Source organism: Acartia tonsa, chromosome 15 (genome assembly GCF_053477335.1).
Source record: "Acartia tonsa isolate MP-2025a chromosome 15, ASM5347733v1, whole genome shotgun sequence".
In the NCBI taxonomy this organism is placed as follows: Eukaryota; Metazoa; Arthropoda; class Copepoda; order Calanoida; family Acartiidae; genus Acartia; species Acartia tonsa.
Window position 1 is genome coordinate 13,890,901 of NC_137274.1, and position 25,664 is coordinate 13,916,564.

General features: G+C 29.8%; 1 protein-coding gene across 1 annotated transcript; it reads left to right on the forward strand.

Moving 5' to 3' along the window:
* The first annotated feature begins 123 nt into the window (after positions 1 to 123).
* LOC145307238 (uncharacterized) lies at positions 124 to 22,846 on the forward strand. Its single transcript, XM_080149613.1, has 9 exons — positions 124 to 218; positions 8,508 to 8,600; positions 18,290 to 20,025; positions 20,298 to 20,457; positions 20,941 to 21,113; positions 21,393 to 21,479; positions 21,718 to 21,774; positions 22,015 to 22,079; positions 22,452 to 22,846. Exons 1-8 carry the CDS (start codon positions 146 to 148, stop codon positions 22,051 to 22,053), a joined length of 2,418 nt encoding a protein of 805 aa, XP_080005739.1. The 5' UTR covers positions 124 to 145; the 3' UTR covers positions 22,054 to 22,079; positions 22,452 to 22,846.
* Positions 22,847 to 25,664: the final 2,818 nt, after the last annotated feature.

The following is a 25,664-nucleotide window of genomic DNA, read 5'->3' on the forward strand; positions in this document are numbered from 1 at the left end:
GTTAGAATCTTATCTTAAATAATTGCCGAAGAAACTCCATATTAATGAAGTAGCTGCACTACAAATATAGAAAAAAAAGAGGTAACAAAAATTATATTTATATTAACCTAAATATTCAGGATGGACTCCTTTGCATCGAGCTGCAATGAAAGGTCAGAATGGTATAGTTGAGAAACTCCTACAAGATGGGGAAGATGTTCATGTCAAGGATAGATGGGGTAAGGTTATTTATCCATGCTTACTTTATTATTTGTGTTATTAATTAATAATTATTTAAGTTTATTACACCAGATATTAAAAGAATTGAACATAAAAAATACAGTAATAATAACAGCAGAACAAAGTAAAATAAGAATGGGGGTTAACAAAATTAGTAAGGCTATTACTCAATATTCATCATAGTTTATTCTTCCAGATATTAAAAAAGTAAATTTAAAAATATAGTAATAATAGCATGACAAATAAAAAAATAAGATCATGTAAGTCAACCCTCCAACTCCCTATAACCCCCAACTGGCTAAAACTATTGTGTGTTACTCATATATCAAGTGATTTGAAATGTGATATGTTACAATACATATTTTATTATATGCATTATTGTTGTTGTTGTTCCAATGATTTATTTGTTTTACAGAAATAATTATACAAAATATAATAAGTAAAATATGAAACAAAAGATAAATTAGATATAAAAACTAACTACACAATTAAAATGATATTGTTAAAATTGGGTTGGTGTTTGAGTTTCAGTTTGTTAAGAGATGATTGGTTTAATTGATAGCAAGCATTTTGGGCAGGAGTTGACTAGTAGTGTGTTGGAGGGCATTTTTCGGGACTCACAGAATTGAGGAAAAGTAAAAATTGTAAGGTAGCCTACAAAAAAAGGCTACAAAAGTTCTTGCCACGGATTTGTGTCCCACTCCAAGGCCAGGCGGGTGAAGTTTACCCCATGAAAAATGGGGGAGGCTACAACAGAATAAAAGAGAAACTTATCCTTCTTTTCACACACACTAATTAGATATAATTAAGCACAATGGCGGGAATTCAACAGCTCAGGCGTGGATGAAGAAAGGTGAAGGATGGGGTTAAAGTGATCGCGAAGCAAGTTTTAAAAATTTGATATATATTTGGAATTACTTAGTTAATCAGAATTATGACAAAAATTCTGCTAAATTTGATATAAAAAGTGCCTTAAAACTCCTATTTTTAAATTTGCTACAGTATAACTAAAATTCATTGACACAATTCTGTGCTAAACAAACCTTTAGATTTGTTGGCATTTCTCTTAACACAGATGGAGTTAATAAACTAATGCTTGTAAAATAAGAGATAAATTACTGCTTATTATGCAGTTATTATCAATTGTGCTTATTGACAACTGAAAAAGTTGCAATTAAGGTTTAAAAATGTTGGACCAAATGTCTAAAAAGATATTTTTCAGCTTATTTTAGTGCAACTAACATAACAGGCAATCAGAACTAGTAAGGAATAATGTATTATGGAAACACAAGTTTGGGCGCCCCAAAATGGTTTAAGAGAGATGTAGTATTAGTAATTCACAGTTGAATTCAGTATAATTTTTGTTATAAATGTTGTGCCAAAGTGCCTCAATAAAATGACCCTCAGAACAGGAGGAAACTGGTAGTGGATGTATCATTTAATAAATAATACATAGATATCCAATTAAAAATATTTTGATTGTGTAATTGTAAAACAATAAAATATGTAAAGTCTAAATATTTTTTAAAGTTCTTTATTGATATTACAATTATAAATGATGACAATAGGAGCTCCTTTTAATCCACAAACAATAAAATATGTATAGTCTAAATATTTTTAACAGATTTTCATTGATTTAATAATTACCAAAGAAGACCATTAGAGCCCCATTAAATCCACAAGCAATCAATTGGGCTATGAGGTGAAAGAGCATGCATTGATGTTTCCATTTGGCCATCATAAGTAGGTAGATTAGGAATTATACAATTCATTCATACCTCTTCTCAATGCAAATAAAAGGCTTCAGTATGGAAAAGAAGCATGAGGCACTCTAAAATCAGAAGAAACAAATCATGTAAATAAGTGCCCTTTTAAATCTTCATGCCACCTAATGCTTTTAAAGACAAAATTGCCTTCTTGTAAGGTTCCATATAATCATCATTTTAAGGGGAATTGGAAATCTAATTACTATTTGGTATTGTGTGAGGGTCTACAAGTGTACACGAAAAGGGCAGGGGGAATGAAATATTTTCCCCTCATCAAAGATTATTTATATATATATATAGATGTTTAGATTAAAAAGAAATAAATAAATTTGAAAAATATTTCTAGAGCCATTTCTTTTATTGTGATAGTAGTTTGATTTTTTTACATTCATACAGTTACTTTAAAAAGCATCATTCATCACTTCTCTGGTCTGATCATACATAAATGTTCTGCTATTAAATTACCCAAGGATTGAGAAGATGATTCTATATATGTACCACTAAGAGGGACCCTTCAACATTGCCTATTAATCCTCTCAAACATGATAGTATCTTGTAAAGAAATACTTTTACAATTGCTATTTTTATTTTATAGTGGGCTCTATTTGTCTATTCTATGATGATATGGGGGTGACTCCAAATAGGGGAAGGCAGTTCAATATTTACAGTACAAAGGTTTATTTTGTACAGCCTTCCCTTGTTCAATGGCAGCCCCAAAACATCATAGACTATACAAATAGAGCCCAGTATGAAATAAAATAGCTATTTGAAAAAATAATGATTTTGTAAAATAGGACATTGATACAAAAAAAATTTTAGTTAGAAAATATACTTATTGCAATGCACATAAATATAACTTATAGGAAATAATGCCTTTCCTGTATCAATGTTCTATTTAACATATTTATTATTATGACAATAAAAATTTGTTAAGTTCTGCATAATTTACTCAGATGAGGTAATTTTTGTACTGCCTTACCCTTTTTAAAGGCACCCCCAAATCATCATACATATATAAATAATCTTTGATGAAGGAAAAATATTTAATTCCCCCTGCCCTTTTTTTGTATAGTCTATGATGTTTTAGGGCTGCCTTTGAACAAGGGAAGGCTGTACAAAATAAACCTTTGTACTGTAAATATTGAACTGCCTTCCCCTATTTGGAGTCACCCCCATATCATCATAGAATAGACAAGTAGAGCCCTCTATACAATAAAAATAGCAATTGTAAAAGTATTTCTTTACAAGATAGTATCATGTTTGAGAGGATAAGTAGGCAATGTTGAAGGGACCCTTTTAGTGGTACATATATAGAATCATCTTCTCAATCCTTGGGTAATTTAATAGCAGAACATTTATGTATGATCAGACCAGAGAAGTGAAGAATGATGCTTTCTAAAGCAACTGTATGAATGTAAAAAAATCAAACTACTATCACAATAAAAGAAATGGCTCTAGAAATATTTTTCAAATTTATTTATTCCTTTTAATCTAAACATCTATAAATATATAAATAATCTTTGATGAGGGGAAAATATTTCATTCCCCCTGCCCTTTTTGTGTACACTTGTAGACCCTCACACGACACCAAATAGTAATTAGATTTTTAATTCCCCATAAAATGATGATTATATTGAACCTTACAAGAAGGCAATTGTGCCTTTAAAAGCAATAGGTGGCATGAAGATTTAAAAGGGCACTTATTTACATGATTTGTTTCTTCTGATTTCAGAGTGCCTCATGCTTTTTTTCCATACTGAAGCCTTTTATTTGCATTGAGAAGAGGTATGAATGAATTGTATAATTACTAATCTACCTACTTATGATGGCCAAATGGGAACATCAATGCATGCTCTTTCACCTCATAACCCAAATGATTGCTTTTGGATTTTATGGGGCTCTAATGGTCTTCTTTGGTAATTATAAAATCAATGAAAAACTGTTAAAAATATTTAGATTATACATATTTTATTGTTTGTGGATTAAAAGGAGCTCCTATTGCCATCATTTATAATTGTAATATCAATAAAGAACTGTAAAAAATATTTAGACTTTACATATTTTATTGTTTTACAATTACACAATCAAAATATTTTTAATTGGATATCTATGTATAATTTAGTAAATGATACATCCATTACCAGTTTCATCCTGTTCTGAGGGTCATTTTATTGAGGCACTTTGGCACAACATTTATAACAAAAATTATACTGAATACAACTGTGCATAACTAATACTACATCTCTCTAAAACCATTTAAGGGCACCTAAAGTTGTGTTTCCATAATAAATTATTCCTCACTAGTTCTGATTGCCTGTCATGATAGTTGCACTAAAATAAGCTGAAAAATATCTTTTTAGACATTTGGTACAACATTTTTAAACCTTACCTGCAAGTTTTTCAGTTGTCATAAAGCAAAATTGATAACAACAGTATAAAAAGCAGATATTTATCTCTATTTTGTAAGTATGAATTTTTTTAACTCCATCTGTGTTAAGAGAAATGTCAACAAATCTAAAGGTTTGTTTAGCACAGAATTGTGTCAATAAATTTTAGTTATACTGTAGCAAATTTAAAAATAGGTGTTTTAAGGCACTTTTTATATCAAATTTAGCAAAATTTTGGTCATGATTCTAAATAACTTAGTAATTCCAACTATGTATCAAATTTTTGTATCAAATGTATCCCTTGCTTCATGAACACTTTAAAGGCAGGCAGATTAACCTTAAAAAACAGTTCATCTGAGAGGACTATTGGGGGAGCAAAAATGAGAGGGGAGGCAAATTTGCTAATCCCCTCTTCCTTGATTTATTACAGTTTATCCAATATTTACAAATGCATGAAAATAAAAGAGAGAAAAAAAAGATATTATTTCACTTCAAAATCTTTACTCCTATATTAACCCCTTACAGTCGGGCCCCTTGCCGCACCTTAATCGGTCGGGGGGGGGGGGCGTTCAATGCCCCCCCTTATTATCTCAGTTCCTATTAGAGCTAGAGGGCTAAATTTTTTTGTGCAATTCCATGGTTTGATAATGAATTTCCATCCTTTTATAAGTCTAAGTCAATTTTCGCTTCCTTCACCCTTTTATTTAACAACATTGTTTTTAGGTCTTTTTTTACTTAAAAATTTCAAACGGCTGTAACTTTCTTATTTTTGAAGCTAGAAGAAAATTTTTTTTCCAGAAAATGTTTATTTTTATGTAAATTTTACAATAGAAATATTCAAAAAATTCCAACTCTCAGTTATGTGTCATACCCATACTTAAAAAGTCAAGCAGTTTGGGCTCTTTATCTTTCACACACAGAAAATGAGATAGAAAAAACCGGATGGGAGGGCGTTCAACGCCCCCCCCCCAACCGTTAAGGGTTAATTTGCTACCAAATTTATAATTTTACAAAAAAAATTGGCTGGAGTTCTGGAACACCATTTAATCATTATCTGGTCCTCTCCTCCTATCCCTGAAACATAGATTAAGTAAAAATTTATTTAAGTTGATTTATCTATTTCATGGAAGCTTCAAAATTAATTTTGATTGAAAACACCCCACCCAAAAGCTTGTCAGGTAAAAAACAACCCCCCTTAAAACGGTTTACACAGGAAGTACTGGGACCCTATTGAGTTCAGAACATGCTTTCCTGGAATCTAGTCAAAGTGGCGGCACAGGTTATGACGTTAAAAAAATTAACCAATAAGAGGCCACTATAAATTTTACAATTGGTCAATTACAGAGTATACTGGTGTCTCATTAGTTAATTTTTTTTTGACGTCATAATCTGTGCTGCCACTTTTATTAGCTTCCTTTCCCAAAATTGAATTAGTACCTTCCCATAGTAGTAAATTTTAGAATTTCTTTTTGTGATCAAATTTTACTTTTATTTTTAGAGTACCTTTACCTAAACTCCTTTATTGTCTAATTTTGCCTTTCATTTTCATCATGCAAATTTGTTCACATTACAGTTGAATTGCCAGATATTGGAGCTTTTTAAAACGGTTTCTAACATTTTTCTAGCTCTAACACTTATTGAGATATTATTTTAAAGTATTACTGTAAAATCATCTTTTAAACAGCAAAAGGATGAAACATAAAAATTAGATATTTTGACCAAATTGGACAGTCAAGGTGCCTAAAACTATCTACATTCAATGGACAGTAAGTGCAGTCAATATTCTCTAAAATGACTATAACATTTGGAAAAATTGTGCAGCTATTACCTTTTATGATACAAATAAGGATTTTAATTGCCAATTATCTGAATAGTTTATATCCTTGATATGAATTTTTTTTGAAATTTTATAACTCTGCGAACCCAAAATCTTCATGCGGTTTTTAATTTCTTTGTTGTGATTCAATCCACGCATATAAGGATTGCTTTAATTGTTTTCCAGGTCCCATAACTGAGCTGCTAGACATTTATTTTTTTAAAATCGGTTCAGAAATAAGGATTTTAGAAGCTATAATATTAGAATATTAGTTGTTTGATCCTTATCCTATTGGGGAGTCTGATGGAGGTCAGGAACAAAGCCTAACACCAACCCTAAGACATTTATAAACCTTCCCTTAAAAGTGTAACCAAATTGGAACAGTATTAGCAAGCTGTTTTTGTTATCGGCCGGCTGGAAATCGGCCGATTTCGGCCAAATTCAGCTCACATTTTTTTCATGTTAAGTTTAAAAATATCGTAGTTGACTACTCCTTGGCCGATTTAGTCATCCAAGGTGGCAAAAAAATAGTCCTGGTCGTAATAAATTCAAATCCGTTGACAAATCAAGAATCAGTCCAGTGGTTATCGCGCAACGATGATTTTAAAGTTGTAGACATGATAATAATTGCATAAAATAGAAGTAAAGTTTAAAAATACCGTATTCGGCTATTCCTTGGCCGATTTAGTCGTCCAAGGTGGCAAAAAAATAGTCCTGGTCGTAATAAATTCAAATCCTTTGACCAATCTAAAATCGGTCCAGTGGTTGTCACGTAACAATGATTTTAAAGTTGTAGACATGATAATAATTGCATAAAATAGAAGTAAAGTTTAAAAATACCGTATTTGGCTATTCCTTAGTCGATTTAGTCGTCCAAGGTGGCAAAAAAATAGTCCTGGTTGTAATAAATTCAAATCCGTTGACCAATCTAAAATCGGTCCACTGGTTGTCACGTAACGATATTTTTAAAGTTGTTATAAATGGTGCGCATATTATAAATAATAATGTTGTCTTCAAACAAAAATTTTACGCTAGCAAATTTTTGAACTTCTTTTGTGATTAATATGGATCTTTTACAATAAAATTACTTTTTCATAAACTAATTATCATTTAACTACCTTTTTTAAAGTAGCTGCACTAATTTTCCACCAAATAAAATTATTGACTGCACTTAATGGACAGTCTAACTATATTCTTTTAAAGACTATATAAGCCAATAGGAGCATACTGAAGTTATTTTTGAAAATTCTAAAGAAAAAAATATTTCTGTTTATTTTTAAATAAATTTAAATTTAATCAACTTTAGCAAGGATTTTAAGGTAAGTTATGGCGTATAAAGTTGTCACTTTGTAATGAAAAAGCCAATAAAACACATGATATTTTGAAAGAAGCATATCTTAAGAAAAATAGAGATAATCAAATAATAAACCAAATATTGGTTAGAATTTTAAGTATTTACAAGCAGTTTAAAAATTTAATAAACTAATTCTAGTAATTTTTTTCCAAGAATAGTTGATTAGCCTTCAAAATTTTTTACAACCTTATGAAACAAAATTAGTTTTTGCCACCTTAACTAAGAAAACTTAATTAAAAGATTTTAATGGATTATTAGATTTTTAATCTTTATTAGATATGAGTTTCTTGTACCTTATAACACCTTCTACGTTATAAAAAATGCCTTAAAAGTATTTGATGAAGGACATTCAATTTTCATTTTCCTTTTCATTTTGGGGGGTGGTAAAAAATCTTAATAGTGGGAGTAAAAATGTGCTTGAAGCAAAGAATTTTTTTAGGGATTATTTATTTGTATTTACCCCTTTAAAATTGTTTGGAGGGGGGGGGGTAAATACTCCACCTCCTAAATAGTTGGGGGTGAGTTAGGCACCTTCAAGGTAGGGCTAAATTTATATGGGGGAGGGGGGGTAAAATAAAAAGTTTTATAAAAATCTTGGGGGGTTAATCACCCCTTTCCTAAATTTGTGAGATTTTTATTTCTTTTTTGTTCTCTTCACTGCATTTTTATTCCTCTTTATCTGGCTTATCTAAGTTTTATTTCTTTCTCTGTAAGTCCTCTTCTTTTTTCATAATTCACTAATTTCTCTTACTAAATGGTCTTTCTTTTTTTCTGAACATAATATCTGTTCTATAACTGTCCATCATCACACTTACTGCTGAAATGATTAGGTAATGTTTAGGGTATGAAATTACTCCTTCTCAAATGATTTAATCTTTTTTTTCCAGGTTTGTAGGACACCAACTATAAGAGTAATTATTGAAAGATATGAATATAAGATATTGATAAATAATTCATATTTTCAGGAAGAACAGCTATACAATTTGTAAATAGTGGAAGTAGAGATATTCTGACCTTGATGTTATATCATGGGGCTCAAATTTCTGACATTGAAGAAGGTAAGTGAATTCTTACAGTAGATTTGATAATTTCACAAAAACAATATGATTCTAGGGAAATGATTGTGAAGATCTCTAGCAAATAATTACAATTTCTAAATAGTTACATTACCTGAAAACTTTACATAAAAATTTAGCCTTCTAGCTCCAATAATAAGATAATAAGGGGGTTAAACAGATCAAAATATGTTAATTTTGTTCTAGTATTGTAATTGTACAAATGTTTCATTTCTCTTGGGAATATTAGGCCTTGACAAGATATTTCCAATACTGGGCTGTCTCCTTCACATCCTGCAGCCTCTTCTCTATGCTTTTGTTCTGGTATCCTACGACCATTCATTCTCAGCACATGTCCCTGCCTGATAAAACACTATTAATGTCTGGCCAGTATATTTTGCATATTCTTCTAGGACTCTTATTATGAAAAACAATTAACTTTTTCATATCAGCAACATTAATCTTACATCATTTAGCACCATATAAAAGGACAGATTTGACATTACTATTTTACATCCTTAAAGGGCGAATATAGGTTCGATATGATATGAGCTTATATCAAAGGTGCAATTCCATAGATTATAAATAACTTAAAAATATTGACATATTCAATTGTATAAGTCTGTTTATAGCTTAAAGTGATCGCGAAGCTAATTTTTCAAATTGCATTTTTATTTACTTTTTCTTATGTTTTAAGTAATTTTCATTGAATAATGCCTTAAAAATTCCATAAAGGTAGAAATAAATTAATTAAGAATGCCGAGATCCACTTCTCACAAAAATACCACAACAATCTGTGCACTTATAAGACTAAGGAAAAATCACCCTTTTCTTTGCTTACACATAAAAACAACGAAATTTATACTACAAAAATTTTGTTGTACTACACCTCTTTTGAAATAAATGTTCAAACTTGGTTTACAATTAAATATAAAACCTGCGTTAATTTCGTAAAATCAGTTACCAAATATTGATATATCTATGCAGGTACACTAACATATGAAAAATTGTTGAAATCTTCAGAAAATACATGATTTAAGAATAAAATTGGGCAAAAAGAATAAACAAATATCATTTGCTATATATATCTAGCAAAAAAATTAGCAGTCTTACTAAAGGTTTTCCATAAACAGAGGCAATCTTTTTTTTCTCCCAATTATCGGAAAAGAGTCAAATTTTTCTAAATACCTGCCTATATCTAAACCCTAGATATCCAAATTTTGTTTTTTATTTAATTTTTTTTAAAGCCTTAAATTCATAATCCTACAATCAATATACATAAGTTTCAACTAAACATTATTTAAATGAAAAATCCATATAAAATAAACATTCAGGGCCCATTATTTTAAGTAGTTGTCTGTTTCATTCAACAGAGTTGGGGATTTAAAACAAAAAGGTCGTCAATTAAATAAAATCTGGATAATATATAAGTTGATTTTAATTAATTTTTATCCAGTAATATCACTGTTTCATTCACACAGAGTTGGGTCTTTGGAACAAAAAGGTTGTTTATCATTGAAAATCTTGATAACATAGATCATACTTTTCAAGGACGTCCAAGCATTTTTATTGGGGGGGGGAAGAATTAAAAATTACAATTTCTGAGATGCCTACAGCATCACAAAGTTCATTTTGGGGGGAGAAATCTTTATGTCATAGAGTTAGTGACGTCTAAGCTTTTTTATTTTAAGGGGGGTAAAAATTAAAAATTTTGGGGATGCCTACCCCTTTATCCTCCACCCCCTAGGACGTCCCTGGTGATATTATGTAAAATCTCGACAACTTGGTTAAACAAGTTTATTAATTTATTGATTTATAATCATACAGATTTTGTTTATAAACCCAACTTATAGCCGTTTGTATTTCCCTCTTTCTTTCTTCGTCCCCTCTCTTACCTATCATTGTACAAATGGTACCAACAAATTTTGTTAAGTTGAAATATAGAAACCAAACATTTTTAAATATTGTAAAAGTTGCAGTCCCTTCAGTGTATTTTAAGTTATAAGTTTGGACCAATATAGGACAATTTCAATAACTATAATAAGTAAATAATTGAATTCCCATAACTGAAAAGACATGTTATTTTATAAACTGACTTGATTTAATATCTCAGGAACCATCTTTACGTAATTTTGTTTAGTATTAAAATAAAGCCTTGCTTTAATTATTGTACATCCATATACAACAGATTTATATATAAATTTATTAAAAGAATAGAATTTGTGTGCTCTTTATCCTATTCCATGTTTTGAAGAATAAACTTTAATACAATCAAGTTCTGTGGTGTCCGTACTCTGTCTGTGTGTATGTGTGTGTGTGTTTAATTCAACCTGTCTGTACTCAAAAAACGCCCATCTTAGAAAACACTTACAGCAAAACCTTTAATTAATTCACATTTTAAAGTTTGTTTCTTTTAAATATCTTCTATAAATTTTAGTTAATTAATTAAATATAATCTAAGCAAGAATTTTACCCCAAAATAAAATAAAACCTTAATATCTGTAAAAACTTTCTCAATTGATAATAAAACTTTAAAATCCCCCAATTATGTGGGGGCCTATTCGTATTTTTAACTCTGCAGTATGATTCCAAAAGAGAGTACAAACACACAGACAAACATCCTGTTACTTTATTAGTAACAGGATGTTTGTGTGTCTGTATATTTGTGCCAAAGGATCTCGCTGCAATCAGGTTCTTCTTAACATGGTAGATTCTCATAGGTCCCGGAAAGATTTGTGGGAGGGTACCACCACCTTCCTAAGAGAAATCACAAGAAAACAAAAAAATTATGTTTCTTGATTTAACAAAGAGCATTCAATGAAACATAAATGTCAAACGCAACATAGACATATTTTAAATATAAAAAAAAACATTTAAAGTACCATTAGACGCCTCTAGGGGCGTAGCCACTAGTTAGAGCTAAAAAGCTTGGACTTTAATTTTTAATTTTTAATAAATGAATGTGTCTTTATACAAAATGAATATAATTAAGTCATATTAATGATATTAAAATATATTCTTATTAATATATTGATTGCTAAATATAAAACAATGCTTTGCTTTTTAAAATGTTTTTAGAAAAGCATTTTCTGAGATAAGCATTTTTTGAGATAGGCGTTAATTAAGATGATACATTATTGATGGTCCCGAGAATAGCTTAATTTTATAGTTTCAATTATAATATTATCCATTGCCTGTATGTATCCTGTTCAATGGTTATATTACATTTTATCATACATATACAAAGCAATTAACTGATTTTAAATGATTTTTAACGTCACATATCTAAAGCCATGTAGATATGTAGAATTAGATATTCATATAAATTTTTAAATAAAGGAAAAAATGAAAATCCAGGTACCATTATCAGTGATATTCATTACCATATATGGCTTTATTTCTGTGACCATCGGAAGAAAATTTTAAATCTATCCGTAGATAACAATTTCAACATTTTTTGGTTAGTTTAATACGGTATGTAACAAAAGCTTTTATTTTACTATAAATTTGCAAGTAAACTTCAACTAAAAGATTGTTATTTGTCGATTTTGATAGGTTTTTAGATATGTATAATAAAACACAAAATACAACGATGTTTTCAAGGGAATAAATTCGTTTTTTTAAAGTTTGATTTATTTTTAAATGGGAAGTATTTAAGACTTAATTCTCAAAAAAGTAATCTTAAAAAACATTAATCAGTGACATATATCAACTTAATTCCAGCTTCGTGAACACTTTAAAACCCATCAATCTCGATAAAAATATTTTGTAATTAGTGTGGTTCCCTAAGAACTCAAACACCCTAGCATCACACAAGGCTTCGTGGCAAGGTTGAATTAAAAAGCTTTTGTTAAATGATAGTCGTAATAACGTGGAAACCAATTAATCAGGGGTAAATATACCCTCCTTCTACCTTCATAAAGTAAATTATTTAAAAGTTAAAAAAACATCAAATAATGTAAAAAGTAAAAAAAAATAATCGATAAAATTTTCTTGGAGGAAGAATGATTTCAAATCCCTGTTTTTTTGTGGCTGTGTGTGTGTGTGTTGAAAATGCGTACACAAGGGTTGTTTATATCATCATGAATTAATCAAAGATCTCTGTACAGAAAATAAACTTTAAGACGTATTATTTACCCTGTCAATACTCCTGACGCCCTTCTACGCAAATTATTTTTATGCTTTTTAAAAAATTAAATAAACTAGTATATAATCTAAAATAATAAACATTTAATCTTTTAAGGTGCGTGCCAATGTAATAGTCAATCAAACTTAAGCAAAATAGTCAAAACAAAGTCTTGTTAAAGGGCGAATATAGGTTTGATATAATATGAGCTTATATCAAAGGTGCCATTATATAGATTATAAATAACTTAAAGACATAGACATATTTAACTGTATAAGTCTGTTTCTAGCCAAAAACCGATCCAATTCGTTGTTAGAATTGCGTCATTTTGCGTAACCAATGTAGTTCCCTAAGAAATCCAAACATCACTGCATCACACAAGGCTGTGTCTGAAGGTTGAATTATAAAGCTTCTGTTCAATCATAGTCATAATGAAGAGGAAAGGATTTGACAGACATTGGATGCTGCAACTTTTACTTTTGATCAAATAAATTTTTCATAAAATAATTTTGTAAAAGTACATTGAAAAAGTAAGGGCTGAACCACTAATTAAAAAAAATATTTAAAAATTAAAATATTACTTTTTTTGCTAAAAGTTGCATCATGTTTGTGTATGTATGTTCGTGTTACGTATCGTAATTAGGGTAAATATTTCATAAGGAATTAATCACAGATCCTCATAGAAAAAATAAATTTTAAAATGTATTATTTACCCTTGACGCTATATTTGAGGCACTCTTGCGTAAAATATTTTGATGGAAATTAAAAATGTAATAAAATAATATATAATTAAAACAAATAAACATTTAAATTACCTTATAAGATGCATGCCAATATAACAATCAAATTGATTTAAGAAAAATAGTGAAAAAAAAGTCTTGTAAAGGGCTAAAATAAACGGTTTGTCAAGTGAAACAGAAAATTGCAAAATCTACTTAAGGATTTTTTTGAATTTTTAAATTTGGCATAGATAATCTTAAAGTATGAAATGGCACCTTTCATATAAGCTCATATCATATCGAACCTATATTCGCCCTTTAAGGGCTAAAATAAACAGTTTGTCGGCAATCTCATTTATTATATGTTCAATTGAAACAGAAAATTGCAAAATCTACTTAAGGATTTTTTTGAATTTTTAAATTTGGCATAGATATTCTAAAAGTATGTAATGGCACCTTTGATATAAGCTCATATCATATCGAACCTATATTCGCCCTTTAACCTTGTCCTTTTTTATATGTATTTGTTAGATATCCAAATTGCTGAGCATAGCACATGAAGCATTTGCCTAGCTGTTCCCGTTTTGATATCTGCACTTGCTCCTTTGTTTTTTTTTGTGTGTATAAAACTTTCTAAATATGCAAATTTTTCTTAAGTGGGTGTCTTAACTTTTTTTATCTCTATTTATAGTAGCTAATTGGTGTTTTTAGTAAGTAGAAGATGTAAAATGGTCCATAGAAGTTTCTTTTTATTGAGGCACTTTGATAACAAAAATTAAACTGAATTTATCTGTGCATTACTAATACTACATCTCTCTAAAACCATTTGAGGGCCCCCTTAGTTGTGTTTCTATTTTGTATTTTTAATACATTATTTTACACTTGTTCTGATTACCCGTTATGTTAGTAGCACTAAATTAAGCTGAGAAATATCTTTTGGGTCCAACATTTTAAACTTTTATTGCATTATTTTGATTGTCAATAAGCAAAATAGATAACAACTGTGTAAAAAGCAGAAATTTTATATCAAATTTAGCAAAATTTTTGTCATAAATCTAAATATCTAAATATTTCCAAATATATATCAGATTTTTAAAACTTGCTTTGTGATCACTTTAATCATGTGTTAAATGCACACAGGTCTCCTTAACAAAACCTTAGATTAAAAAAAATCTCCAAAGAAACGGACAACGGGGCCTTAAAATAGGGTACAGTGGTGGTCAGAATCCGTTGGAGATTAAATCTTAGCTGCTCCTTCTTGCCAGATATTGCAATTTGAAGTTTTGTGGTAAAAATGCCTAAAATTACAAGAATTCCAAGGATACATGCATAAGTGAACACCTTAATTCATCAAATAAAAAGGATGAGTTTAACATTTGAGGAGTTTAGATATCTCATCATATGTAAACTACACACTACATCCCTATTCAGAACAATTTTTACTACTATAAATGATGTTTTTAACTTAAATAAGAGTAATAAATAAGGTACTATAAGCTTAAAGAGGTTTGTGCAATTTACAACTTTATCCTAAAGCCTGTTACCCTGGAACCAGAAGAAAAAACTTCAGTTTAAGTTTACATATGGCCCAAGATACTTTTAGTAATTCTGCCCCCCCTCCCCCCATAATCTACAAACTTTGGGGTGGAGGGGGGGGGAAGCCTAGTAATACTATTATGTGTTTCTCAAAAACTAATTGAAGTATAGTGGGAAAAATTTTTATGGAAGGTTGTTAGGCCAAAAGATTGTAGAAATTATGTTGACCACCTTCTCCCCCCACCCTCCCCTTTGTCCTAACCTAATTGGGGGGGGGGGGGGAGGGGGGGATGGCAGAAGATCATTCCAATGTGTTTTAAAAAACTATTAGATATATACATATAAGCTTTTGGATCTGTATTGTTGTGGGACCCAAAGCTTTTTTTACATATATTGCTCACCTCTTCCCATCTCCTAATAAATCAAAAACATAACATTTTGTAAAGAGGGAAAGGGGGAAGGGTTGCAGTTGAAAGGGTACTACTCTGTTGTGTTAGAAACTCCTAGAATTATAAACCTTTGAGATATGCTTTGGTAGGTCAAAAGTAACTTTTACAAATTTTGCTGAAACCCTCCCTCCAAGCCCCCTTTCCCTCCGTATTGCTTTACAATCTCTCTCCCCCCCTCCCTCCAATTAAGTAATAAAGACAAGTATTGCAATACCCTTGTGATTTACTTTGAGATTACTCAAGATATAGTGTGCTTTTGGATTTAAACTTTAGTAGGTTCATAATTACAAATATTGCTGACCTTTCCCCAACTTCAACCAACCCCCATCCAGAAAAATTATATTGCTGCACAATTTCCTCCACCCCCATAAAAAAATATTAAATTATTGTTTGCCCCCCCCCCCCCCTCCCTCTCCAGCTACCCTCCATACAATCCCATCACCTGTTTTTTATTCAGGAACCAATAAAGCAATAAGGAGCAAACTTTGGAATCAAGCGTTTAGATTTCCAAATTGCTTTATATGTATTACCTATTCAATGTTTGGGGAAGGAGCAATGGGTTGACAATATTTCTTTTATTATGCATCAAAATAATTGTACTAAATTGGGTCTGTGTAGTTGAAATAGATATTTAAAAAAGTAAATATGAGCCTATATAAGTTAAAATATTAACCCTGAATATCTCTAGAGGTTTCTAAATGATACACAATATTATTTACCTATGCCACTAGCCACTATTTCCAACAGATGGAGGGGGTGGGGAATTCAGCAATATTTGTAACAGTAACTAATATCCTAAAAAAGCTTAAATCCAAGTTTGCTTAATATAATTCAGTGATTTCACAAGTAACACAAGATTATTTTCCACATATACTGCCTAATAATTTGTGGTCTAAGAAGGAGGGAGGGGGTTGGTTGATTCCTACTAAAGTTCAAGTACTAAAGCTTATATATTTCTTTAGTAATATCTAAAGAACTCTGCCCTGTAGTCAACAATATTTCCAGAAACTTTGGGCCTAAGAATCTTACATATAAATTTTTTTCACAATACTTCCAGTAGTTTTGAGAAAAACATAATACTATTACTTTGCCCCCCTGCCCACTCCCCCCTTAAATTTATGGGCTGTAAGGGGTGGGGTTGGAGGGGAGGAGGGGGTTTTGAGTATTTTGATTTAACTTTAGCTATATGTAAACTTGAACTGAGGTTTTTTCTACTGGTTCCAGGGTATCAGCCTCTAGCTTATAGTTTAAACTGGACATTGTACCTTTTTCATTACTCTTGTTAAAATAATTTCTTTAAAGTTTAAAAATTTTCCAAATGGGGAGGGACTGTGTAGTTTACATATGCAGAGACATCTAAACTCCTCAAATGTTAAACTCACCTTTTTATTTGATGAATTAAGGTGTCTACGTATGCATATATCCTTAGAATTCTTGTAATTTTAGGCATTTTTACCACAAAACTTCAAATTGCAATATCTGGCAAGAAGGAGCAGCTAAGATTTAATCTCCAACGGATTCTGATTACCACTGTACCCTATTTTAAGGCCCCGTTGTCCGTTTCTTTGGAGATTTTTTTTAATCTAAGGTTTAGTTAAGGAGACCTGTGTGCACAAAATTACATGACTTTTCTCTGTGTACTGATTCAAACTAAAAAATTTTAATTCAATTCAACTTTTAAAACTTCAATAATTATAATACTGGTAGAAATTGTTTAAAATTGGTGTATTTTAGAAAATAATATAAAAATATTTTGTTATAATCCTGATGTAAAAGTAGCTATCTGCTGGACTCATATAGTTCTCCTTTACAGTGTAGCTTCTTGTAGGTACATAGAAGGAATACAACCATTATGGAAGAGAGAGAGAACCTTCACCCTCATAAGAGAAATCCTTACTTAAAGCGCCTTTAGGGGCTTTTTACTAGATTATGATGCTAGTTTTAAAGTGCACATGAATTTGCAAATAAGTTTATTTCAATTTATAGGTATATGACAATTAAAGAGAAATCTATACAAATATTGCCTTAAAAGATGACAAAAATTGAATTAAATCAAAAAGATTTTTAAAACTTTTTGTTGGTAAACTGAATAGTAAATGCATTAATAAGAACAAATGCACTGACTTGTGAAGAACTGAAGTCAAAATTAATAAAGAATTTGTAGCTTATTAAAATGGCATAACAATGCATATCAATATAAACTATTTAAAGAAACAAACCAAATTCTGCATTGATGTAAAAAAATATAACAAATTTAAAAATTTTCTTGTAAATCTCCCTTACAGATTGGGGGGGGGGCATATTGACCCCTCCCCTCTAGTTTTTTCAATGTCATTTTTTTTGTAGGTAAGATAGAAAGTTGTGACTTCATGACTTTTTAAGTTTAGTAATTATACGTTGGCAAGAGTTGATCTTATAAGGATATCTGGTCTGTGTCGGTCATGGCGTCCGCTCAAAGTCAGTTAGGTGGCACCAAATTTAGAAAAATTCTAAATAAATCTTAATTTCTTCATTATTTTGCTTTTAAACCATGTTTCTTTAGTCATCATACTTACATTAATGAAAAGAAAATTGGAAGAAGTGTTATATTTATTTTCAAACCAAGTTTGAAAACAAATTTTAAAAGAGAATTATTACAATAATATTTGTAGAGTATCAATTTTGTTGCTTATTTTCCCTAAGTCTTTTTAGTGCAAAGGTTTTAGCATCAAAATCCTGTGAAATAGAACTTTAAATTAAATGAAATAAATGGAATTTAAAGGCATAATTCTTTGAAAATAATAACTTAAAACATAGGAAAAGGTGATTAAAAATGCAATTTGAAAAATTGTTTCATGATCTCTTTAATATTATTTTTCTTAGGAAATTATATAAAGAACCTTACAGAGGAAGATATAATGAAGATACTAAGAAGAAAGCCTGCAGAGAAAACACAAATTATTAAATTTATTGTTCAACACATCCAAGCATGTGCCAAGTATAACCAACAATTTTTACATGTATTGAATGGGATACTTCAACAGAAAAGAGATGAAATTGGGCTCACATTTCAAGATGTATTCCAAATATTTCATACACATGAAGATCTTGATGGAATGAGAATGTCCTGTTTAAATGTAGCTATTCTTAATAAGGATTTCAAATTAGCATTAGATATGCTTGAGTGTGAAAAGATTCTTCATGGCCAAGACACTGAATCAGTCCTTCAGTGTCTCAGAGAAAATACTCAAGAAGATCCTTTAAAGCTGGAACTAGTTGACACAATAAGAGGAGAATCCACTGGTAAATGTAGTAACACAATTGAAGCCTTCAAAGAAAAATTGTCATGTTGCTCAAAAAAAGATGGACAGAATGACACCTCTGAGAAAAGCTGTTTTGAGAAAATGAAGATTGGGTTCTCAGTTATCTTTCAGACACTGCTTGTCTCAATCTTGCCCTATTTGTGGGATTTCTTCTCAGATTTCCAGTTGTATATGGCCTTTAAAGACTACAGTTCTTCAAATTCAAAGGAAAATATGGAATTATGGTGTAACAACTCTGTTGGTTCTATGGATTTAACAAAGGAATATGATATTGCTTCTGGGATTACTCTCTCCATTTTGATTTTAAATGGAATAATGTATGCTATTGGAGCAATTTTAGTCCCCACCACAATTGACAATATTATTGGAAAGTTTCTGGCAAAACTTCTATGGCCTGTATTTCTACTGATGACCTATCAATTTGAAAACCTAACTACAACCACCCCAACAAGAACAATCCAGACCAAATTCAAGACAGAAATCTTATGGAATATGGTGAAGGTGTTGGAGACGTCATTTGAAAACATAATTCAACTGACCATCCAACTTTGGGTTCTCCTTCCAATATTTGGTTGCATCTCTCAGAAATCATGGACAGATCTATTCTCTGCTGGCCTCAATGGAGTGTGGAGTATTATTAGTTTTGGAAGCTATGAATCAAACTCAGATGTGGAAACTTCTCTTGGAAAGATATTATTCACTGTGGTCATGCTAAGTTTAGGTCATGCCATGAAGAAACTTGAAAAGCCAGGACTTGGATTATTGAAAAAAATGAAGCTACTTGTTCTACTATTCCCCAGTGTTATGTTGCAGGTTGTTGCTAGAATATTAGTCATACAAAATTTGATGCTTATGACTGTTCCTGGCTGGTACAAATACACATGTTTCCTTTTATTTCACTTTCTATGTTTAATCATAGTAAAAGTTGTATTTGAGTCACGAAGAAAAGAGATGAAAGAGACATCATTGAACAGACAGAATATTTGGACTCTAGAATGGCTACAGAACCAAGTAAAATCACATAAGAGGAAGATTCAGATTATCATCAGCTGCTTATGTTCAAGTTTCCTTCAAGTGGACATTCATTACAACTCATCCACACTACACCTTCCAAAATACAAATTTTTATCAACCTGTTTTTTCTATATGTTGATATTCTTGGAAAACTGTATTATGACAGTATTACCTTTCATTGCACCTACCTTGTTTCCATCCCAAGATGAATTCAACCACAGCTCCTTCACCTCAGCAGCCATCTTTGTTAATCTTTCCTGGATTGTTGTTGTCATGATAGAGGTAAAACATGTATACAAAAACTTGCATTGATTCATTATCATTCATAAATTTTTCCCTTAGATTTTTTAAAACCTTTCTGAGAAGTTAATAATGAGTTATCTACTAGATTAAAAAGTAATAAAAAGGATCAAAGAGTTAATAAGGTTTAAACCAACAAAGTATAAATAATATGAACATTTCATAAAATTAGTTCATAATTTCATATTTTTTAAAATCATTACCAATAGTTAATATGATAAATTCTGTGAAAATAAGTAATTGAAAATGTTTAGGTTTTGTACTATTCAAAATTGCATGTCTGGCATGAAATTAATGGGCCTGTAAAAACTGAAGACAAGTGTGAGTTCTCATTCCTGTCAAGACTACTTTGTTGTGACAGAATGCAGAAAATTACAGTATCAGGATGTGGAATTAAATTTGAAGATTACTCAGGTTAGATCAGATTGGAAAGTGTTATAATATTTTTTATGATAGTGGGAGGGGGATGGGAGAGGTTAGTTAATCTACTTAGGGCTTTGCATAAAATCATTATTAATTTTATATACTTTTGTCTAATAGATTATATCTTACTAAAATCATATATTAAAAAACTAGCAGCTTTGCCTCTAGGGGCACTTGAGGAGAGGGGAGTTTTAAAAAAAAATTTTGGGGGGGGGAGTTGGAGGGGGGTTGCCCCAATTCGCATTTTTAATTTTAGTTTTAAAAAAAATTGGGGGGGGGGGGAAATTTTTTTCTAGTGGCTATTTCTATTGGGAGGGTGGAGGTACCCTCCCTGAAGATAATTATAAACCTTTCCTAAATCAGCGGTTAGCAAGAATCTTCAGTACAAACAAACAGATAGATAGACAGACAGATATTGTTCTACTTTGTTTTTTTTGTATATACTTTTAAATACTGATAATATATTCTAAATAGGAATAACTCTGGAAAATACTTTGTGTGGAAGAACCCTTGAAGAAGTAGAGAAGGAGTTTGACAATTTCAAGTTTATTCATTCCAAAGTTGTTGGAACCCAACCCATGGATGACTTGAAATCAGGACCAGAACAAACTGAAAACATGGATGAAAATGAGAAATTGTTGAAAAAAGTAAATAAACCCTTTTCTTAAAAATAAAATTATTAGGAAAGGTCTTTAAAAAGTTATATTTTTTTGCTTTGTGCCTGTATGACCCAGTGAGGATGCTAATATTAAAATTATCTACTGTGTCTAATAATCTAATTTAAAGTCAGTTCTCTAGAGCTATCTATCTTTAACAAACATAAAATGAAACAGAAAAAAAACAGTTAGATAATAGTTTGACCCTCCCCTCCCACTCTCCAACAAAACCTTTCTTCATACAAATATTAATTAAATTTCTTACTTCAGAGTGAAGAAGATCAAACTATTCCAAGTTCCAGAGAAATGATTTCAAGTAATGAAAGGATCTCTGCTGATCTTGAAAATGAAAAAGAGGTAAGATTTGTTTTTCTGTTGACTTAAAATTGGCTTTTGAATGATATATTTACTTACCATTTATTGAGAGAAAAAAAACAAATGAAATTATACAATATATAAACTGTAACAATCCTCAAGCTTTAGATTTTAATTTTTTTGTAACAAATGTTAAAAATTGTTTATTTAGGTCAATATAAGGTTAATGAAAAAGAAACCTGTTTAAAATTAAGGAAAATAAGAGTAAACTTTTATTCAGGGAGAAAACTTGATTGCTGTAGTTGACGAAATCCCAATGCAAATTATCACAACTGAGGTAAATATAGTTTCAAGAATATCAGAGCTACTTTTCCTTCAAGTAAGGTCAGTGGTAACATATCCCTGTTTAAACATGCAATTTCTGGATAATAACTCCCAATCATAATTTTGGAATTCTGTTTCTACAATTTTAATTAAGATTCATGAACAAATTACAAACAAAAAATATATTTATGACAACACAAATATCTCAACTTTAAAATGTTAAATAAGATTTCTAAAATGTTGTTTTGTTTAGGCTATTGTTGAACCAACTCATGAGAGCAGTGTGTGTTAAAATGGAAGATAAATACTTCATTAAAAGTAAGTCTCTTTTTTTCAGCTGCACTTTGTACATAATTTTATAACAAATGAACTTTATAATATTCTAAACTCAATATTAGTAGGTACATGTACATCTATTATTGAATGTGGAAAATTAATGTTTTCTGAACAAAATTATCTCAGAATGATTCTAGATTTTTTTATTTAATTGGTGTTTCTCTTCAACTCAAAAGACTAGAAATAAAAAGATAATAGTAAAGATTGTTAGCATTATTTCTTACAAATGATATTCTGTGAGTTTCTCCACCTCTGATATCTATTTTAGACAACTTAAAAGTCTAAACCAAATCTTTTTTTCATGATACTATTTTTTTCTTGGTCTGACCAATTTGATGATTATTTTACTTTCAGGTATTTGATTGATTTTGAAAGTTGGATGGATATGTAAAAAGAGATATTTCAGCATATAGAGTAAATTCAAACTCAAAATTATTAAATTCTTCTATTAACGTTTGACAATATCATGTCCAACTAAATTTTTAAACTTTTTTTACTGAATGAAAAGTATATTACTGTTGCTCTAAGTAATATCTCACATATTTCCAGTGAAGCAACCTTCAACCCCACCCAAAGCACAAAACCCTTTTAATATTCTATACTTTTCTTGAAAGTCATATCTGACATACAATAGCCATTTTGATCATAGTTTTCATGAATAAAGTGAGGGGGGATTAAGATGCTTTACTTGCAAATTAAGAGTTTTTGTCCAGATTTAGTTATTCAAAAAATATTGATAATCATTCAAAATCTAGGTATAGATGAATTACTTAGTACTTTTTTTATTTAATTGATGACTCAATTATATATTAACTTGTTTGTCTCTAATGCATATGTAATTGAATTAATATTGAAAAATAATATTTAAATGACATGAAAAAATAATGACAATTTATTTATTTAAAGGGAAACTTTAGAAGAATTAAAAAAATAACTTTTCTTAAATTTCAAATGTAGATAAGCATTCCTTAAGTAGCAATATTTAGTAAAATCTAAATATATTTTAGCAAGAGACAAACATTTCAATATTTCATGTTTTTTATTGTGCTAATTATCTTTATATACTTTTGTTTAATTTCTTATATTGCACTATTTTATATTTTATTGTTTAAACTCTTGGGCCTCTAAAATTTTAACAATTTCTTAACACATTTTTCAAAATTTTACAATATTAATCTTAGAATAGTAAAAATCTATTGATGATAAAATGAAAAACATTCTAACATTCAATTTGAAAATTCTTTATAATAAGATAGAATATCAACTAAAATAAGATGCAGGTTACTACCACTAGTTTTAGCTTTCATAATTTAAAATTTTAAAATCATTTTTCAGGCTCAAGAAAGTTTTCTGAAAGTTAGTTGTTTGTATGTTCTGTAAGATCTCAATAATTGATAGACTTATTGTAGAACAATTTTTTTTAAATTCAAATTCTACAGGGAAGGTTTTAGACTATTAAGCAATTGAAAAGTAATCTGTTTCTTCTTATGACAAAAATCTATTTCAGCTGAAGGGAAGGGGGGAGTCAATGCCCCAATATCCTAAAGGGGAAGGCCACTAGCAAAATGGTATTAGTTAATAATTTATGTGTATTTTTATTCAGTAACAATTTGAGTTTTTTTCTAGCTTCATTCAAGCTTATTGATTTTTAAAAATTTATTTTTGTTTCAAAAAAAATATCCTGAGGTTTAGTGTTCATTACAAATGCAATTGAACGATTTTTTTAACCAGTAAATTAAGCAATAGTGCATGGGATATAATTTTTGTAACCTGCAAGGTGTGTTCAATAAAGCTTAGCATCAACAAAATGTTCCAAATTTTCTTCAAATATCTCTTTGTTTTCGATTTGGAAAAAAAATTCAGAAAAACAGATTTTTGTCAAGTTTGTCCTTGTAATTGAATTTAAAATTTTATCTGCTTTTATTTTGACTTTAAGTGTTATGACAGTATACAACATTGCTTTAAAGTATAATATTTCTGTAAAGTAAAAAATAGATAAACCTATTTTTTAACTAAAGTTTATAAAAGTTTGGATATAGTCCCTTTTGTTGCAATGCCTCTTAAGGGGGGTTTCATTATATTTTACATTAGTTTTTATAAGTTATTTTAGGTTAGGTTAGGTTAAGTTGGGTTAGGTGAATGACCTGCAGTGTTAGGCAAATGGCACTGCAGGGTTAGATCCTCAACAGAGGCTAGAAATAGGGGAAAAGCTTCTGTGAAAATACAACCAAAATGCCCCTTAAGAGGCATCGCCACGAAAGGGACTATATCCAAAAAATTTTATGGTTTCCAGTAATAGTCCACAGAAACATGAATTTTATCTATTAGGGCTAACAATATGTTTAGACTTCCATGTTATATTATTTATCTATTTTTTGTGCTTGGCAACTCCTAATTATTTTCATTCTAGTTATTTGCTTATTACTATGTTTTATATTGTATGATTATTGTGTATGATGATATGCTATAGAAAGATAACAAAGAAGGTTTTTATTTAAATGTTACTATAAAGTTATTTTATTATTTAAATGTTACAAATTGTTTATAAAACTTTTGATTTCAAATCATCTTTTATAATCTAATGAGAATTAATTTTAATCATTAAGTTTAGAAAAAAAACTTTTCTGTAATTGTCCAAATTCAAATTTAAATGACTAATTACTATCTCTAGGCCCTAATAATTCAACATAATTTTTTTTAAATTTCAACTATTTAATATGGTATCAAGAGCAGCACATCTATAATGAAGATGTTAAATATGTTTGTATAACTAGCATACACCCAATTAAATATTCTTTTTGTCTTCCTATTTATTGAAACAATTTTAAAAGAAAAGTAATCAATGAAGTTTTAGTTGAAAAGTATGAATTGATAAAACTATGAATTATAATGTTTAGTATGTTATGTTATATTTAGTAATAAGTATCCAAATCAACTTTTATATCTACTAAATAGATAAAATATATTTTTTTTCAAATTTCATGATCATCATAGTTTAAAAGATAGATTTGAATACTTATTACCAATATTATGATTTGATTTTTGTACAAAGCCTGTAGAACATTCAGATATTTCAGTCATAAAATAATTTTTCAATTTTTAAAGTTTTCCACTCCAAAAAAATTCAAGTATTGTTGGTTTTGTGACATCACCTGGGGAGTTTCATCGTATTTTCACAGTAGCTTTTTTCCTATTTCTAGTCCCTAAGGAGCAATCATTTACCTAACCTATAATAACCTATCAAAAGCTTCTGTGAAAATATGATAAATAGCCCCATAGGAGGCGATGTCACAAAAACATAGATACCCAAAAATTCTTATTGGTTTAGAAAATTCATATTTTCCATAAGAAGATTTTAAAATTTTGTGATGAATTCAACTAGTTGTATTTTGAAAATCAACCTTGATATTACCACAGGCATGCTTTACTGACCCGGAATGGATTGATATAATGATTTAGAATAATGGTTTGGCCACAATTAGTAATTTAGGAATTATTAATTGTTCTTTGTATCTTTTCATTTTTTTTTAATAAAGTTGTTTGCATTAGAGAGTTGGTTTTATTTTC